The sequence below is a fragment of the Phaenicophaeus curvirostris genome, chromosome 1 (assembly GCF_032191515.1).
Source record: "Phaenicophaeus curvirostris isolate KB17595 chromosome 1, BPBGC_Pcur_1.0, whole genome shotgun sequence".
Classification (NCBI taxonomy): domain Eukaryota; kingdom Metazoa; phylum Chordata; class Aves; order Cuculiformes; family Cuculidae; genus Phaenicophaeus; species Phaenicophaeus curvirostris.
In genome coordinates, this window is record NC_091392.1 from 70,245,081 (window position 1) to 70,259,209 (window position 14,129).

General features: G+C 42.5%; 1 protein-coding gene across 1 annotated transcript in view; it reads left to right on the forward strand.

The window, feature by feature from the left end:
- PDE3A (phosphodiesterase 3A) overlaps nt 1–14,129 on the forward strand; it is a 257,471-nt gene that overhangs the window by 226,638 nt on the left and 16,704 nt on the right. Inside the window, exons 8-10 of the mRNA XM_069862148.1 lie at nt 399–568; nt 1,887–2,024; nt 9,760–9,871. Of these exons, the coding sequence (XP_069718249.1) occupies nt 399–568; nt 1,887–2,024; nt 9,760–9,871 (420 nt within the window). The remainder of the gene's footprint in view (nt 1–398; nt 569–1,886; nt 2,025–9,759; nt 9,872–14,129) is intronic.

Below are 14,129 nucleotides of genomic sequence, written 5' to 3' on the forward strand. Positions count from 1 at the left end.
TCACTGAAAGGGCAGATATGCTTGTATCTCATAAAAGGAGAACATATGTATGAGTGACCATGTAAGATGTCTTTGAGGTTCCTTTCCTTTTTCTTTGTAGATATGAAAAATGCTCAGGAAGAGTAGTGTTAAAATGTAAGGTTTCCCTCATGGAACCTAGTGAGCTCAAGTAATGGTCCTATTTTTTTTCCTCACTCTTCAGTCCCTGATCCTGTCTTTGACACTCTGCAGGATATATGCCTTAATGCCTTTGGACAGATTGTCTGACTTTGGACCCAGCCAAGCAGCACATATGTATTATGAGTCAGAGATCCTGTTGCTGTTATTCAGAAGGTCACAGGATGACTTTCATGCAATTCTTGCTGTTCGCCCAACAAGCTTTGTGATTTGTGTTTTAGATGATCCTGCACAAGCCACTTCTGACTATGAGACCAACAACAGTGATAGCAGCGATATTGTACAAAATGATGATGAGACAGATTGCTCCAAAGAGCAGATGCGGAAAGGATCCATCTGTAGGACATACACGCCCGAGACCATCATTCTGCACCCCTTAATACCACCTGAGGTAACTTGATTAAGTTCTGCTTGCACAGTAGACTGAGTGTATACTGACACTAGGAAAACAAAGAATCCACAAAACAAAAACTCCAAGCTCCCTCAAAAAACCCAAACAACTTAGACCTGTCTAAAGATTTTGACCGTGTTTTTAAGCAACGATTACAGCAGGCTTCTACCTTGTTGTAGGAGGACTGACTTTGAAGATTTGGAAGTACCCATTGAAACATGAGAGAGCTGCTAAGCACTAGCCACTTGTGAGACACTAACTATCTGTTTTGCTAAATGAATGTTAAGCTTATGGATCTGCCATTAGGCACTTCTGAAATGTTCAACTTCAATGTTATCATTACTTTTAACAGGAAAAGATTGTAAGGAAGAGAAATTATCCTCTCAGACTATCAGCATGATACATAGTCTTCCTGTTCAGCCACTTCAGCTTCTCATTGGCCTTTCAATTGTGGCTAATATATACAGTGGTCCTTATTTTAAAATAAATTGGCCCTTCTCTGAGGTTACTGCATGATCTTATTGTTGTGGGATGTCTTGAATACAAGAACGTTGCAGTATGGTAAACATTGACTGATCTTCTCACAGCTACTGTTTGCAGCTGTAAGTTTTATTGAGATATAGAGGGAAAGCTTTGTTTAGTTAAATTTTCAACAGTACAACTGAATTAATAAATGTAAGTTGGCATGAGCTTTTGAAAGATTTATTATAATCTGTTGAACTGAAGTTGGATAAGTTGAGAGAAGGCATTTTTCTCGAGATATTTTGCTGTTGACTAATTTGCAGTTTCTTAGTAATAATGAAATTCAAAGGTGTATACAGGGAGACATGTGAAATGAGGGGTACAACCCATCTTTTATTTGCAGACCTTGAAAAAAAGGTAGGTTTCAGTTTAAGAAGTACAAGTCTTCCCTTGGACCATGCTCCATTAGCTGTGTTAGATTGTAATGAATGGGTCCTGATGCAGAAGTAGAAACTGAATGCTTTTCCATCTGTACTGCAGCAAATTTTACAATGAAGACTGACTCCATTGGAAATGAATGAACGATTCTCATGAATGAATGAATTAATGTCTCATGGATAAGTTCATAGACTGATGTTTCATATACAGAATTTCCTATTCACTCAAGTGAAAGAAATGATAAAGGAAAGTAACTAGCTTCAGGGCTGGTAGAAATGGGGACATCTCCGCTGAGCTGAGTAAAGTACCATCAGCTTACAGATGATGCTAACATGACCTTAGCTTTTTAAAAGCATAAATTTTTGCATGAGGTGCTTCATAGAACTAACATTTCTTTTTATTCTGATTTCTGGCACAGGAAAAGCCTATACTTGCTCCTGAGCCTCTGGTTATGGACAATTTGGATCCCTTGATGGAGCAGCTGAATAGTTGGAACTTCCCAATCTTTGATTTGGTGGAAAAAATTGGGAAGAAATGTGGTCGAATTCTTAGTCAGGTAAGATGGATATTTTGCCTGCAATGACTGGCTACAGTATTGACACAGGTAGGCAAAGTAGTGTTAAGACCCCATTGCCCTTACAAGCTAATAATCAAATGAATTATCCATGCAACCTAATTCAAAGTTGACAATATGAACTCCTTCTCATGATACCACTTACTTCTAAATAGCTGCTTTTGAAAATCTAAAATGTTATTGAAAAAATCAAATACTTGTTTTGCCTGTTTCTCTCCACCAATAAGTTTATGTAAACCTTTTTGAATATTCTCTTCTATCTGAAGGACATGCTGCCAACCCTTACTGAGTTATTTGTGAAAGGATTTGTCACGGACTTCGGTATGGGGGGTGCGTAACTTTGGTATTTGTTTATACTGGAGGATTCAGTCAGGCTATTCAATAAAGCAAGATTTCAGGAGGAAGGGAAAGAAATAGTCTTTGTTGTATCTCCTCACGTTCAAAGAGTCAACACTGATAATGGATTTATATCACAAGGAAGATTAATTTACTGTGAATCAGGATGTGAGAAATTACTAGTCTTTCTTTCAGCATTTTTTTTTTCCATTCCCTTGTGTAAGTTGAATGCAGGTACATACACAGCCCGTCTTTACCCAGCAGAATCAATGTCACCTCCATAATCACTTTCTTGGACGGCCTTTCTGCTCTGCTGTGCCTTTTTTCCTGACACACTGACAAATTAGCCATTTTTTTCTTACAGAAGTATTGAGGTTTATTAAAGAGGAAATACAAGAAATTGTATTTAGGGATGGGATTAAAAACACCCCAAGAGAATGTGCTGTATCTAGAATCACTTACAAGGCATTATGTAGCAATGAGTGCTGGAAAGAAGAGATTATGTTAACTGGTATCATCTGGAACAATTAACAACCCTTCCCAACACAGTGGTGGTTAGTGCATCAGGTAGATCTTAGTGCAACAAGCTCCAGAGAATGCTGTATCAAACCTTATTTCTTTGGTGGTTAACTGCTATTCAACTGCATTCAATTATCCAGTGGTCAACCAAGAAAACCACACCATGAATTCAAATTTATTCTGTAGTCTGCCTTTTATCATTCCATAGCTTGGCAAGTAACATCTATGTTTAACCAGCCTGCCAGCCTTCCCAGTTAATTTTAAAGAAATAAACTAACTATGGCCGAATGTGAATATTGATATAAATTTGGTTATGATCAGTGAGGCAATTATGCAATAGACGGTGAGTATGTGATTAAAATGCTGTTCTAGATCATTGGTCATGTTGTGTTCTAATAGCATATCACATTACAGAATGATAAATGAAACATAAGGAAAAACATAACTTTTTTTTTAATGGCATTACCAACAGTTTGGATGAGCCAGGATTTGTTCTGGTTTACATGTGTACCTTTATAGGTTTTAAGCACTTTACCAAGCTGCATGGAGTTCTGTACCTTTCAGGATAATTCCCTTGTGCCTCCCTCAATTTGCAGTAAAGCTCCACACTCTTATTTCCCAAAATCTGCTTCTTGCACAGGCTCTGAGCACATTATCTGTTTTGCAGTGCCACAAAATGAGACCTGTGAAATAAAATAGGGAAACTTAAATATTGGTGATTAAAACCCAACATTTTCTATAACAGCTGTTTGTCATAACTCCCACTCCAGAAGAGCAGAATGTAGCAAGTTCAACCTTGTTCATAAAATATAGATCCTTTAGTTCTTTCCCCCACCTGCTCAGATGTTTCTAACAAAATTATTTTCAGAAATAAGAGTGCTAAAGTAAATAAATATTTTTCTCCATCCAAAAGTATTGTCTTGTATAATTTTTAAATTCCAGGACATTATAAACAAAGGAAAACAAAAGCTCTAATAATTTATTCTCTGTATTTTGCCGTTATAATGGGCTCATCCATTAAAAATAAGTAAATTAACAAGCTGAATTAACTACATCTGCCTTGCTGGGTTAAATTTATGAGATGGAACAAAGCAGAGTTGACACGTGCCTCTAGGGAAGCCGATTTAGTTTAGAAAGCAAATGCTGGCGTAGCATCTTTAAAGCTGCTTGAGATGTCTGTTTCTTCTTTTTGGAATGTTAAATTGATTTAGACATATAAAAAGATCCTAAACCAGTCAGTGGCCATAAAAGCATCTGTGCAAAGTACTGTGGAAAGTACTCTAAATGCAGCACTAACACATATGCATAATAAGAGTTAGAGAGGATTTACATACTAGTCTCATTTCAGAAAGCAAAGCTCTCCAACTGAGTTGATGCTTCACAACAGGCCATAAAGTTAGGTTATGTCTTCAGTCACATTTAACACTCTTCTTACAGCTCCTATAAAATTAAAACCTGTGGAAGGGAAATCTGTTTGCTTTGGAAAGCAAATAAAGTGAAAAAGAATAGCCTAAAGTCAAGGTCTCTTTCTAGCTCCTGTTACTGGGCCCATAGAGGTGAGAAATGCTGGTGATGCTCCTCTGCTCTTGGTACATAAGCAGCATCAAGGCAGGGTGGCATTGTTGCAACACATGTGAGTTGGTCCATGGGTGATGCCAAGAGGAAATTTTGGTCATCTCAACATCACATATGGTTTCTACAGAGAGAAACTGCAGCTTTTCTATAAGGAAACGAGAGGAAATCTGTTCTTGAGGGGCAGGTTATTCACAGAATCATCAGAGCAGCCCTTGTGAGGAGTCATATTTGTCACAGCCGGAGACCAAGTGCCAACAACTTTAAAGACATGTTTGCAGAAAGGAAATGCAAGAGACAACAGAAGTACTGTAAGAGGGTTGCTTGCGAAAAATAAGTAGGGAGCCTCTTGCCTAAAGTTTGCACTTGTCCTCCAGCAAGACCTATTTGTGACGAGTGGATGAGAACATGGCTGAGGTACTTAATGCCTTCTTTGCCTCAGTCTTTAGTAGTAAGGAAAGTTGTTCCCTGTGTGTACATCCACAGGAGTTAGAGGAGCAGAACAAAGCTCCCATGATCCATGAGAAGGCGGTTAGAGACTTATTTGCCCAGCTAGACACACACAACTCTATGGGGCCAGATGGGATCTACCCAAGAGTATTGAAGGAGCTGGCAGATGTGCTGGCCAAACTCCTTTCCATCATCTTCCAGCAGTCCTGGCTGACTGGGGAAGTCCCACTGGACTGGAGGCTGGCCGATGTTGTGCCCATCTACAAGAAGGGTCGCAGGGAGGATCCAGGAAACTACAGGCCTGTCAGTCTGACCTCAGTGCCAGGGAATGTCATGGAACAGGTGATCTTGAGTTCTATCATGAAGTACGTGCAAGAGAACCGGGTGATCAGGCCCAGTCAACATGGATTCATGAAAGGCAGGTCTTGCCAAACAAACCTGATCGCCTCCTATGACAAAGTGATCTGCCTACTGGATGAGGGAAAGGTTGTGGATGTAGTCTTCCTGGACTTCAGTAAAGCCTTTGACACAGTTTCTCACAGCATTCTGCTTCAGAAACTGTCAGCCTCTGGCCTGGACAGGCGCACACTCTCCTGGGTGAAAAACTGGTTGGCTGGCCGGGCCCAGAGAGTGGTGGTAAATGGTGTGAAATCCAGCTGGAGGCCAGTGACAAGTGGGGTTCCCCAGGGCTCAGGGCTGGGTCCAGCCCTGTTCAATGTCTTTACCAATGATCTGGATGAAGGCATTGAATGCACCCTCAGCAAGTTTGCAGACAACACTAAGCTGGGTGGAAGTGTTGATATGCTGGAGAGTAGGGAGACTCTGCAAAGAGATCTGAACAGGCTGGACCACTGGGCTGAGACCAATGGCATGAGGTTTAATAAGGCCAAATGCCAGGTCCTGCACTTGGGGCACAACAACCCTGTGCAGTGCTACAGACTAGGAAAAGTCTGGCTGGAAAGCTGCCTGGAGGAGAAGGACCCGAGGGTGTTGGTTGACAGCCGACTGAACATGAGCCAGCAGTGTGCCCAGGTGGCCAAGAAGGCCAGTGGCATCTTGGCTTGTATCAGAAACAGTGTGGCCAGCAGGTCCAGGGAGGTTATTCTCCCTCTGTACTCGGCACTGGTGAGACCAGACCTCGAATCCTGTGTTCAGTTCTGGGCCTCTCACCACGAGAAGGATGTTGAGGCTCTGGAGCGAGTCCAGAGAACAGCAACAAAGCTGGTGAAGGGACTGGAGAATAGGCCTTATGAGGAGCGGCTGAGAGAGCTGGGGTTGTTTAGCCTGGAGAAGAGGAGGCCGAGGGGAGACCTCACCTACCTGAAAGGAGGTTGTAGAGAGGAGGGAGCTGGCCTCATCTCTCAAGTGTCTGGGGACAGGACAAGGGCGAATGGCCTCAAGCTGCACCAAGGAAGTTTCAGGCTGGATATCAGCAAAAAATTTTCATAGAAAGAGTCATTGGGCACTGGAACAGGCTGCTGAGGGAGGTGGTTTAGTCACGTTCCCTGGAGGTGTTTAAAAGATGGGTGGATGAGGTGCTGAGGGGCATGGTTTAGTGATTCACAGAATCACAGAATCACAGAATAACCAGGTTGGAAGAGACCCACCGGATCATCGAGTCCAACCGTTCCTATCAAACACTAAACCATATCCCTCAGCACCTCGTCCACCCGTGCCTTAAACACCTCCAGGGAAGGTGACTCAACCACCTCCCTGGGCAGCCTGTTCCAGTGCCCAATGACCCTTTCTGTAAAGAATTTTTTCCTAACGTCTAGCCTAAACCTCCCCTGGTGGAGGTTGAGGCCATTCCCTCTTGTCCTGTCCCCTGTCACTTGGGAGAAGAGGCCAGCACCCTCCTCTCTACAACATCCTTTCAGGTAGCTGTAGAGAGCAATAAGGTCACCCCTCAGCCTCCTCTTCTCCAGGATAAACAACCCCAGCTCTCTCAGCCGCTCCTCATAAGGCCTGTTCTCCAGCCCCCTCACCAGCTTTGTTGCTCTTCTCTGGACTCGCTCCAGAGCCTCAACATCCTTCTTGTGGTGAGGGGCCCAGAACTGAACACAGTATTCGAGGAGCGGTCTCACCAGTGCCGAGTACAGAGGGAGGATAACCTCCCTGGACCTGCTGGTCATGCTGTTTCTGATACAAGCCAAGATGCCACTGGCCTTCTTGGCCACCTGGGCACACTGCTGGCTGATTGATAGGAATGGTTGGACTCCATGATCCTGGAGGTCTTTTCCAACCTGGTGATTCTATGATTCTATGATTTATGTGTGTGTGCAACACTCAGGGAGGGGAGGTGCATGTGAATAATCATCCCATTTCCAAAAAAGCTTCCTTTAAGAATCATCTAGGAGAAGTGCTTCAGGCAGCGCTGCTAGAACTATGTAAGTTATAAATGATTCATTCAAGCATTAGCAATCATTGCACAGACAAGCAGAAAATGGAGGGAGGGAGGGAGGGAGGGAAGAGGCAGTGTGGAGCACCCACTGCCAAGTGCCTGGCAGCCATCAGAGTTTTCCTGGATTTATCCCTGATGGCAGGGAATGCACAGCAGCTACTGTGGGGTTGATAACTGCCAGGGAGTTCAGGAAGCAGCATATGGCTTGGGGAGGATGGGTTTTAAAAAGCAGAAATGTTTAAGAATGGTTAATCCCAAGTAATGGATAAAAAAAATTGTGTAGGTTTTTGGGGAGGTTGATTTTGTTGTTTGTTTTTTAATGAAAGATTTCAGTTATTTGACTTTCTGGAAGAAATCAATGCCTTTTTTTCCCTTTTCCTGGCCTGCCCTTACTCCTTCTTCCTTCTCATATGTTAGGAAAAAGGAAAAGGAAGAAAACAGTACAGAAACATCTAAATGACTTGCATCAATGTTTATCCTCTCTTAATGACCACAGAGAATAATGGTTTTTTTTTACTCCAAGTCATGGGGAAGAGCTATCATTTATTTCCATTACAGTCAGTTTCACTTCTTTTCAACTGCTGTAGAATTCCACACCCAAAAGGAGGAAAAACGTGCTTTTATAACATGCTTTATTTAGGACACCTGTCCAGTATTGGTAATGTAGAACAGTAAGATTTGGTCCTGCAAAACAAGATTTCTTTATGCTTCCTCTTTTATCCAGGGACATTTTGTTGGAAATGTGAAGCTCAACATTCAGTGATCTAAGACTAGAGTGTAAAGCACCTCTTCTCTATGTAGCTGTAAGTTTGGGTCCCAGTTGATTTATGTCAGCCATGATTCCAGATAAACAGAGTTCTATGTATTTTCTAATCTGAATTACATGTAAAGTCAGTCTCTTCATTCTGCCTCAGTACAGGAGGTCCCCATGGGTTTCTCAGAGAGTAAAATTTTGCTTTCTGCAGACTCTGTCTTTTATTCTAAGCTCACATCTTGCAGACCGCTATAATTTAGTAGTTCCTTAGCTTTTTTGCTATAAAGAACTTTTCACTTTATGATCAGCTCCTGTGGCTACAAAAAGAAATTAGCACAAGCAGTGATTTTTCTGACTGTTTTGCTAGTAGCACTTCTGTCATCGTGGTAGGAACAGAAGTAAGATGCGGGGCTACCAGCGGAACCCCAACTGTCACATATGTGTCCTTAGAAGGGGCATCCCAGGTGATGTCAGACACCACACTCAACCTGTCTCTGCATCATCACTGCCTGTTACAATGCTTTGCCAGAGAGGTAGTTCACATGCAGATATTTCCTGGTAGGGAATGAGTAGGGGGGGTGGATCATCAAGGCTGCAAATTCATATCATTTTGTATTATTCTCACGGTAAAAACCCACAGTTGCGGGACATTTGAAGTTGTTTATTAAACTTCAGGTGAAGCTCACAGATCCCAATTTATATACACAATATACAGAAATAAATAGGTGCAGATAGCTGATTTACGTGCAGGTGTAGAACACAAAACATAATTTGTAACAATTTCTTATTGAAATAGCACTCATCATTCCAAATGTGTTTTAGATTGCTTAGCTCTAGACAGATCATTACCAGACAAATGGCATCAAAAGGACAGAATTTATTTAACAGCAGTAAATAAATAAGCAGCTGAAAGGCTTTAGGGTCCAATTTGTGAAAGAAGTGAGAAAGTCAGGCAGTAATTTTACTATATACCATTGTTCCATATGTAAAGTTCAAAATCATTTTCAAAAGTGTCCATTTTGCAGCAGCTGCTGTTTACATTTCTGAACATTGTCTGTTCTGAACACCCCCTCACTTTTCCATCATACTTTCCATTCCAATATTTCCTCTCCTGGGTGTCTACAGTCTTCTTTCCATGCAGGAACACTTGGAACAGCTCTGCTTACAAAGTCACTTGCTGCCTCTGAAACCCTTTCAAAGTCACTATTGTCCCCTTCCAAAATGGAGTAGAGAGAAAGGAGATAATGCATATGATCTGAATGGTTCTCTCCTTTTGTCCTTCCTTCACCTGTTCTCCTTTTTCAGGAAATTTATTTGATTCATGGATACCCCTTGGAGAATCCTAAGACACTAAGGACCTTGGGGTACCAACCTTCATGTGTGCATGTTTCTGAGGTGTTTGCAAAATTTTGTGGAGCCATATGGCTGAAAAGAAGAAAAGAACATCTGGAAGAGTGTAATGAAGGAATGAGGAGGACTGTTTGGTACTAATAGCTCGTCTATTTGGCTATGTAACCACATCCATATGGAAATGCAAGTAGCTGAAGCTGTAGCTGGATCAAATGTACTTGACAAAGTACTACCAGGAAAGCAGGTTTTAATGGAATAATTGGAGAATGGTCTTTATATCTAATTTTTAGATTTTTACTGGTCTATTTAGCAAGATGGTGGGTTTGTTTTTTCAGGTGTCATACAGGCTTTTTGAAGACATGGGGCTGTTTGAAACCTTTAAAATACCAGTGAGGGAATTTATGAACTACTTTCATGCCTTGGAATGTGGATACCGAGAGATACCTTGTAAGTAAAAATTCCCAGCAGGTAACAGTGCTTTCCTGAAGTTTTGGGTATTTTCCACATACTTTGTTACTGAAGCCTTTTTTCTGTCATTATAGCAGCTGTTTTTCCTTCTGCTACATCACTAACAAGTGGATGGCTCCTAAGTCAGAGGCTCATGTTGAACCACAACTTCTTTTGTCTCTTTTCCATTGCATTTAATGTCTCATTTTGCATCATAATAGTTCGTGACAAATTCTGTGCAAGCCTGAAACCATATAAAGATACTGTAGGTAGCTTTAGCTATAGGTACAAAGAACCCTTTCTTGATGAAAAAGTATACTTCAGTGCCTCATGTTGGAGGTTCTTGAAACAATTACACCCATAAGCAGGTTAGATTTTCACACAGGAGCAGTGCTATGCTAACAAAAGACATGAGCCTTGTAAAGCAGGAAAAATATGCCAAGTAGGTAAGTGCAACTACAGCTCAACTAGTTATTTTTCAGTGTGAATCATTTATTCACTAAAAAGCCTGCTTTCAGTCATCAGTATTTCAGTATTTACTAGTTCAAATCAAATATACCAAACCACTTCAAATGCAAAAGACTTTTTTTGTTCCCCCCTCAGGAGGAGGGAGTGAGTTATTACCCCTTTTAGCTGACAGATAACCCTTTGGTTGAGGAATAGAGGACGAACGTGTTTTCTCCCAACTCCCAGAACAATATCTGAAACGCTGATTTAATAAATCACACACAGAATCACTAGGTTGGAAAAGACCCACAGGATCATTGAGTCCAACCATTCCTGTCAATCACTAAGCCATGCACCTCAGCACCTCATCCACCCTTCTTCTAAATACCTCCAGGGAAGGTGACTAAACCACCTCCCTGGGTGGCCTGTTCCAGTGTCCAGTGACCCTTTCCATGAAAATTTTTTTTCTGATCTCAAGCCTGAACCTCCCCTGGTGGAGCTTGAGGCCGTTCCCTCTTGTCCTGTCCCCTGTCACTTGGGAGAAGAGGCCAGCACCCTCCTCTCTACAACCTCCTTTCAGGTAGTTGTAGAGAGCAATAAGGTCTCCCCTCAGCCTTCTCTTCTCTAGGCTAAACAACCCCAGCTCTCTCAGCTGCTCCTCATAAGACTTTTTCTCCAGCCCCTTCACCAGCTTTGTTGCTCTTCTCTGGACTCGCTCCAGAGCCTCAAGTCCAAGAAGACCACATCCACAGCCTTTCTCTCGTCCAGTAGGCGGGTCACTTTGTCATAGAAGGCGATCAGGTTTGTTTGGCAAGACCTGCATTTCATGAACCTGTGTTGACTGGGCCTGATCACCCAGTTCTCTTGCATGTGCTTCATGATAGCACTCAAGATCACCTGTTCCATGACTTTCCCTGGCAGTGAGGTCAGACTGACAGGTCTGTAGTTCCCTGGGTCCTCCCTCCAACCCTTCTTGTAGATGGGCACAACATCAGCCAGCCTCCAGTCCAGTGGGACTTCCCCAGTCAGCCAGGACTGCTGGAAGATGATGGAAAGGGGTTTGGCAAGCACATCTGCCAGCTCCTTCAATACTCTTGGGTAGGTCCCATCTGGCCCCATAGAGTTGTGTGTGTCTAGCTGGGCAAGCAAGTCTCTAACCGCCTTCTCATGGATCATGGGAGCTTTGTTCTGCTCCTCTAACTCCTGTGGATGTACACACAGGGAACAACTTTCCTTACTACTAAAGACTGAGGCAAAGAAGGCATTAAGTACCTCAGCCTTGTCCTCATCCTTGTCACAGTTGTTCCTTCTGCATCCAATTGGGACTGAATATTCTCCCTGGTCCTCCTTTTATTGTTCATGTATTTATAGAAAGATTTTTTGTTGTCTTTCACAGACTTGGCCAATCTGAATTCTAGTTGGGCCTTAGCCCTCCTGATTTTTTCTCTGCATGATCTCACTTCCTTCCTGTTGTCCACCCAAGATGCCTGTCCCTTCTTCCAAAGCCCATAGGCATTCCTCTTCTTTTTGATGTCCCTCAAGTTCTTCCTGCTCAACCAAGCTGGATTTTTTTTTCAACCCACCGGCTTCTTTTCTGGAACATAGGAACGGCTTGCTCCTGAGCTGCTAGGATTTCCTTTTTGAAGAGCACCCAGCCCTCGTGGGCTCCCTTGCCCTTAAGGACTGTCTCCCATGGGACTTTGCCAACTGGCCTTCTAAACCGTCCCAAGTCTGCCCTCTGGAAGTTTAATGTGACTGTTCTGCTAATCCCCCTCTTCACCTAGAACTGAAAATTCTACCATCTCATGATTGCTTTGTCCCAGGTGTCCTCCATTTGTCACATCCCCCACAAGAACTTCTCTGTTCACAAACAGCATGTCCAGGAGGACGCCTTCCCTTTTTGGCTGTTTCACCAGTTGTGTGAGGAAGTTGTCTTCCATGCACTCCAGGAACCTCCTAGACTGCTTCCTTTCTGCTGTATTGTACTTTCAGCAGACATACAGAAGATTGAAGTCTCCCACAGGGACAAGAGATAGTGATCTTGAGACTACTCCCTGTTGTTTATAGAAGAACTAATCAGCTTCTTCTTGGCTGGGTGGTCTATAACAGGCTCCCATGACACTATCCACCTTCTTGTGGGCTCCTCTGATTTTAACCCACAGGCACTCGATACCGTCATCGCCATAATCGAGCTCAAGGGTATCAAAGAACTCTCTAACATAGAGGGCTACCCCACCACCTCTTCTACCCTTTCTGTCCTGCCTGAAGAGTTTATATCCCACTATAGCTGCACTCCAGTTATACGAATTGTCCCACCACGTTTCTGTGATGGCAACTACGTCGTAGAATCACATAGTCTTTCTCTCAAAATATTAAATACCATTTGGAACAACTACAGCGTGAGGGAGTGAAGGAAAGCTACCTCAGAATGCCTTCTAGCCAGGTGGTTCAGTCTCTCTTTTGGGAATTGAGAAGCCAAATTGAGAATCTTTCCTTGGTTTGATTCTGAGCAAGGATTTAAAGTGGCAGAATATATACCTGGGGGCATTATAGATGGATGTCCTACAGGCCATCCACGTTACTGGATAGCCATTAGTCTTTTTTTCAGAACATGTAACTATTCACAGAGTCTTAGGAATTTTTGTGAATCTTGCCCTTCGTTTCCTTGTTTTTTTCTTAGATATGTTTTGTTTTACTAAAGCGGAATATTTTGCATAATATAAAATAAATTTACCTTTCATTTTTTCATTTCTGTAAAGGCGTAAAAACCAAACCAGCTTCTTTGGAGTTAACCACTTTATTTGTCTGGTTGCTGAAAAAAAAGCGTTATTCACACAAAGATAATAGTGACTATCCCAGTTGGATTAAATCAGTACAAGTTTCACAAGAGGCTCATCCAAGCTTTCCTCCTGAGAAAATCATTAGACTCCTCCCCTCTTCCCCCCATGCAGGACTCTTCTTTAGCTTTTTTGCATAAGGAGATTAGCGTCTTTGAAAAAATGTTCTTAGTACTTCAAGGAAGTAGGAAAGAGGAGACTCTTTCCTTATTCTACTTTCTCGTTTCAAAAAGTATCCACTCCTATGCTGCTTGTTGTTTTACTGTTCAGAATTTCAGGTAGCAATCACTAACGAGTACTTAAGGGAGGGTCACAGGGAAGACAAAGAAGAGCAAAAGGGGAAAGTGGGCGGTAAATACAAGGGCCAAAAGGTATAACATTATGATCATGTTTAGTGAGTAAGCAAAGCGATTGCAAATTGTGAATATCTTTGTGTGTTACACCCACCTGCCCTTGGCAGGCAGGATATGCTGATTTTAAGTGTAGCCAGTCGCCTCAAGTACTGCAGTTTAGGGTCAGCGAGACGGTGAAGTTATTCTGTGAGCCTCCTCTTCCAGAGCCAAGGAAGTGCAAGCTGATGGTTGTTCCCCTACTGTTAGGGTTTGGAAATGTGGGATCCGTAATGTGGGAGGGGGCAGGTGGCTGTTCCCAGCAAAAGCAGATATTATCCATCCCCTAGCTGTGGCAAGAGGTCAAACATGGATCTCCAGGATTTCTCTATCCCTTCTTCTTCTTTCCTCTTCTCCCACAGAGGGATTGATTCTTGGGATGAAGTTCAACTTCAGCATTAGTGATACTTACACAGATCCCCCTAGTTCTTTGTTGTTTCCTCTTTCTTGACTGGTGTGAGACATGCCATTGAATGTGCGTCGAGTGTAGTAGAGGAAAAACGGAATGTTAACAGAATACATCTGTTTTTCATGATTGTTTCTGTTCGATTGACTGTCACACAGTACCCACTAGATGGTGCTGAT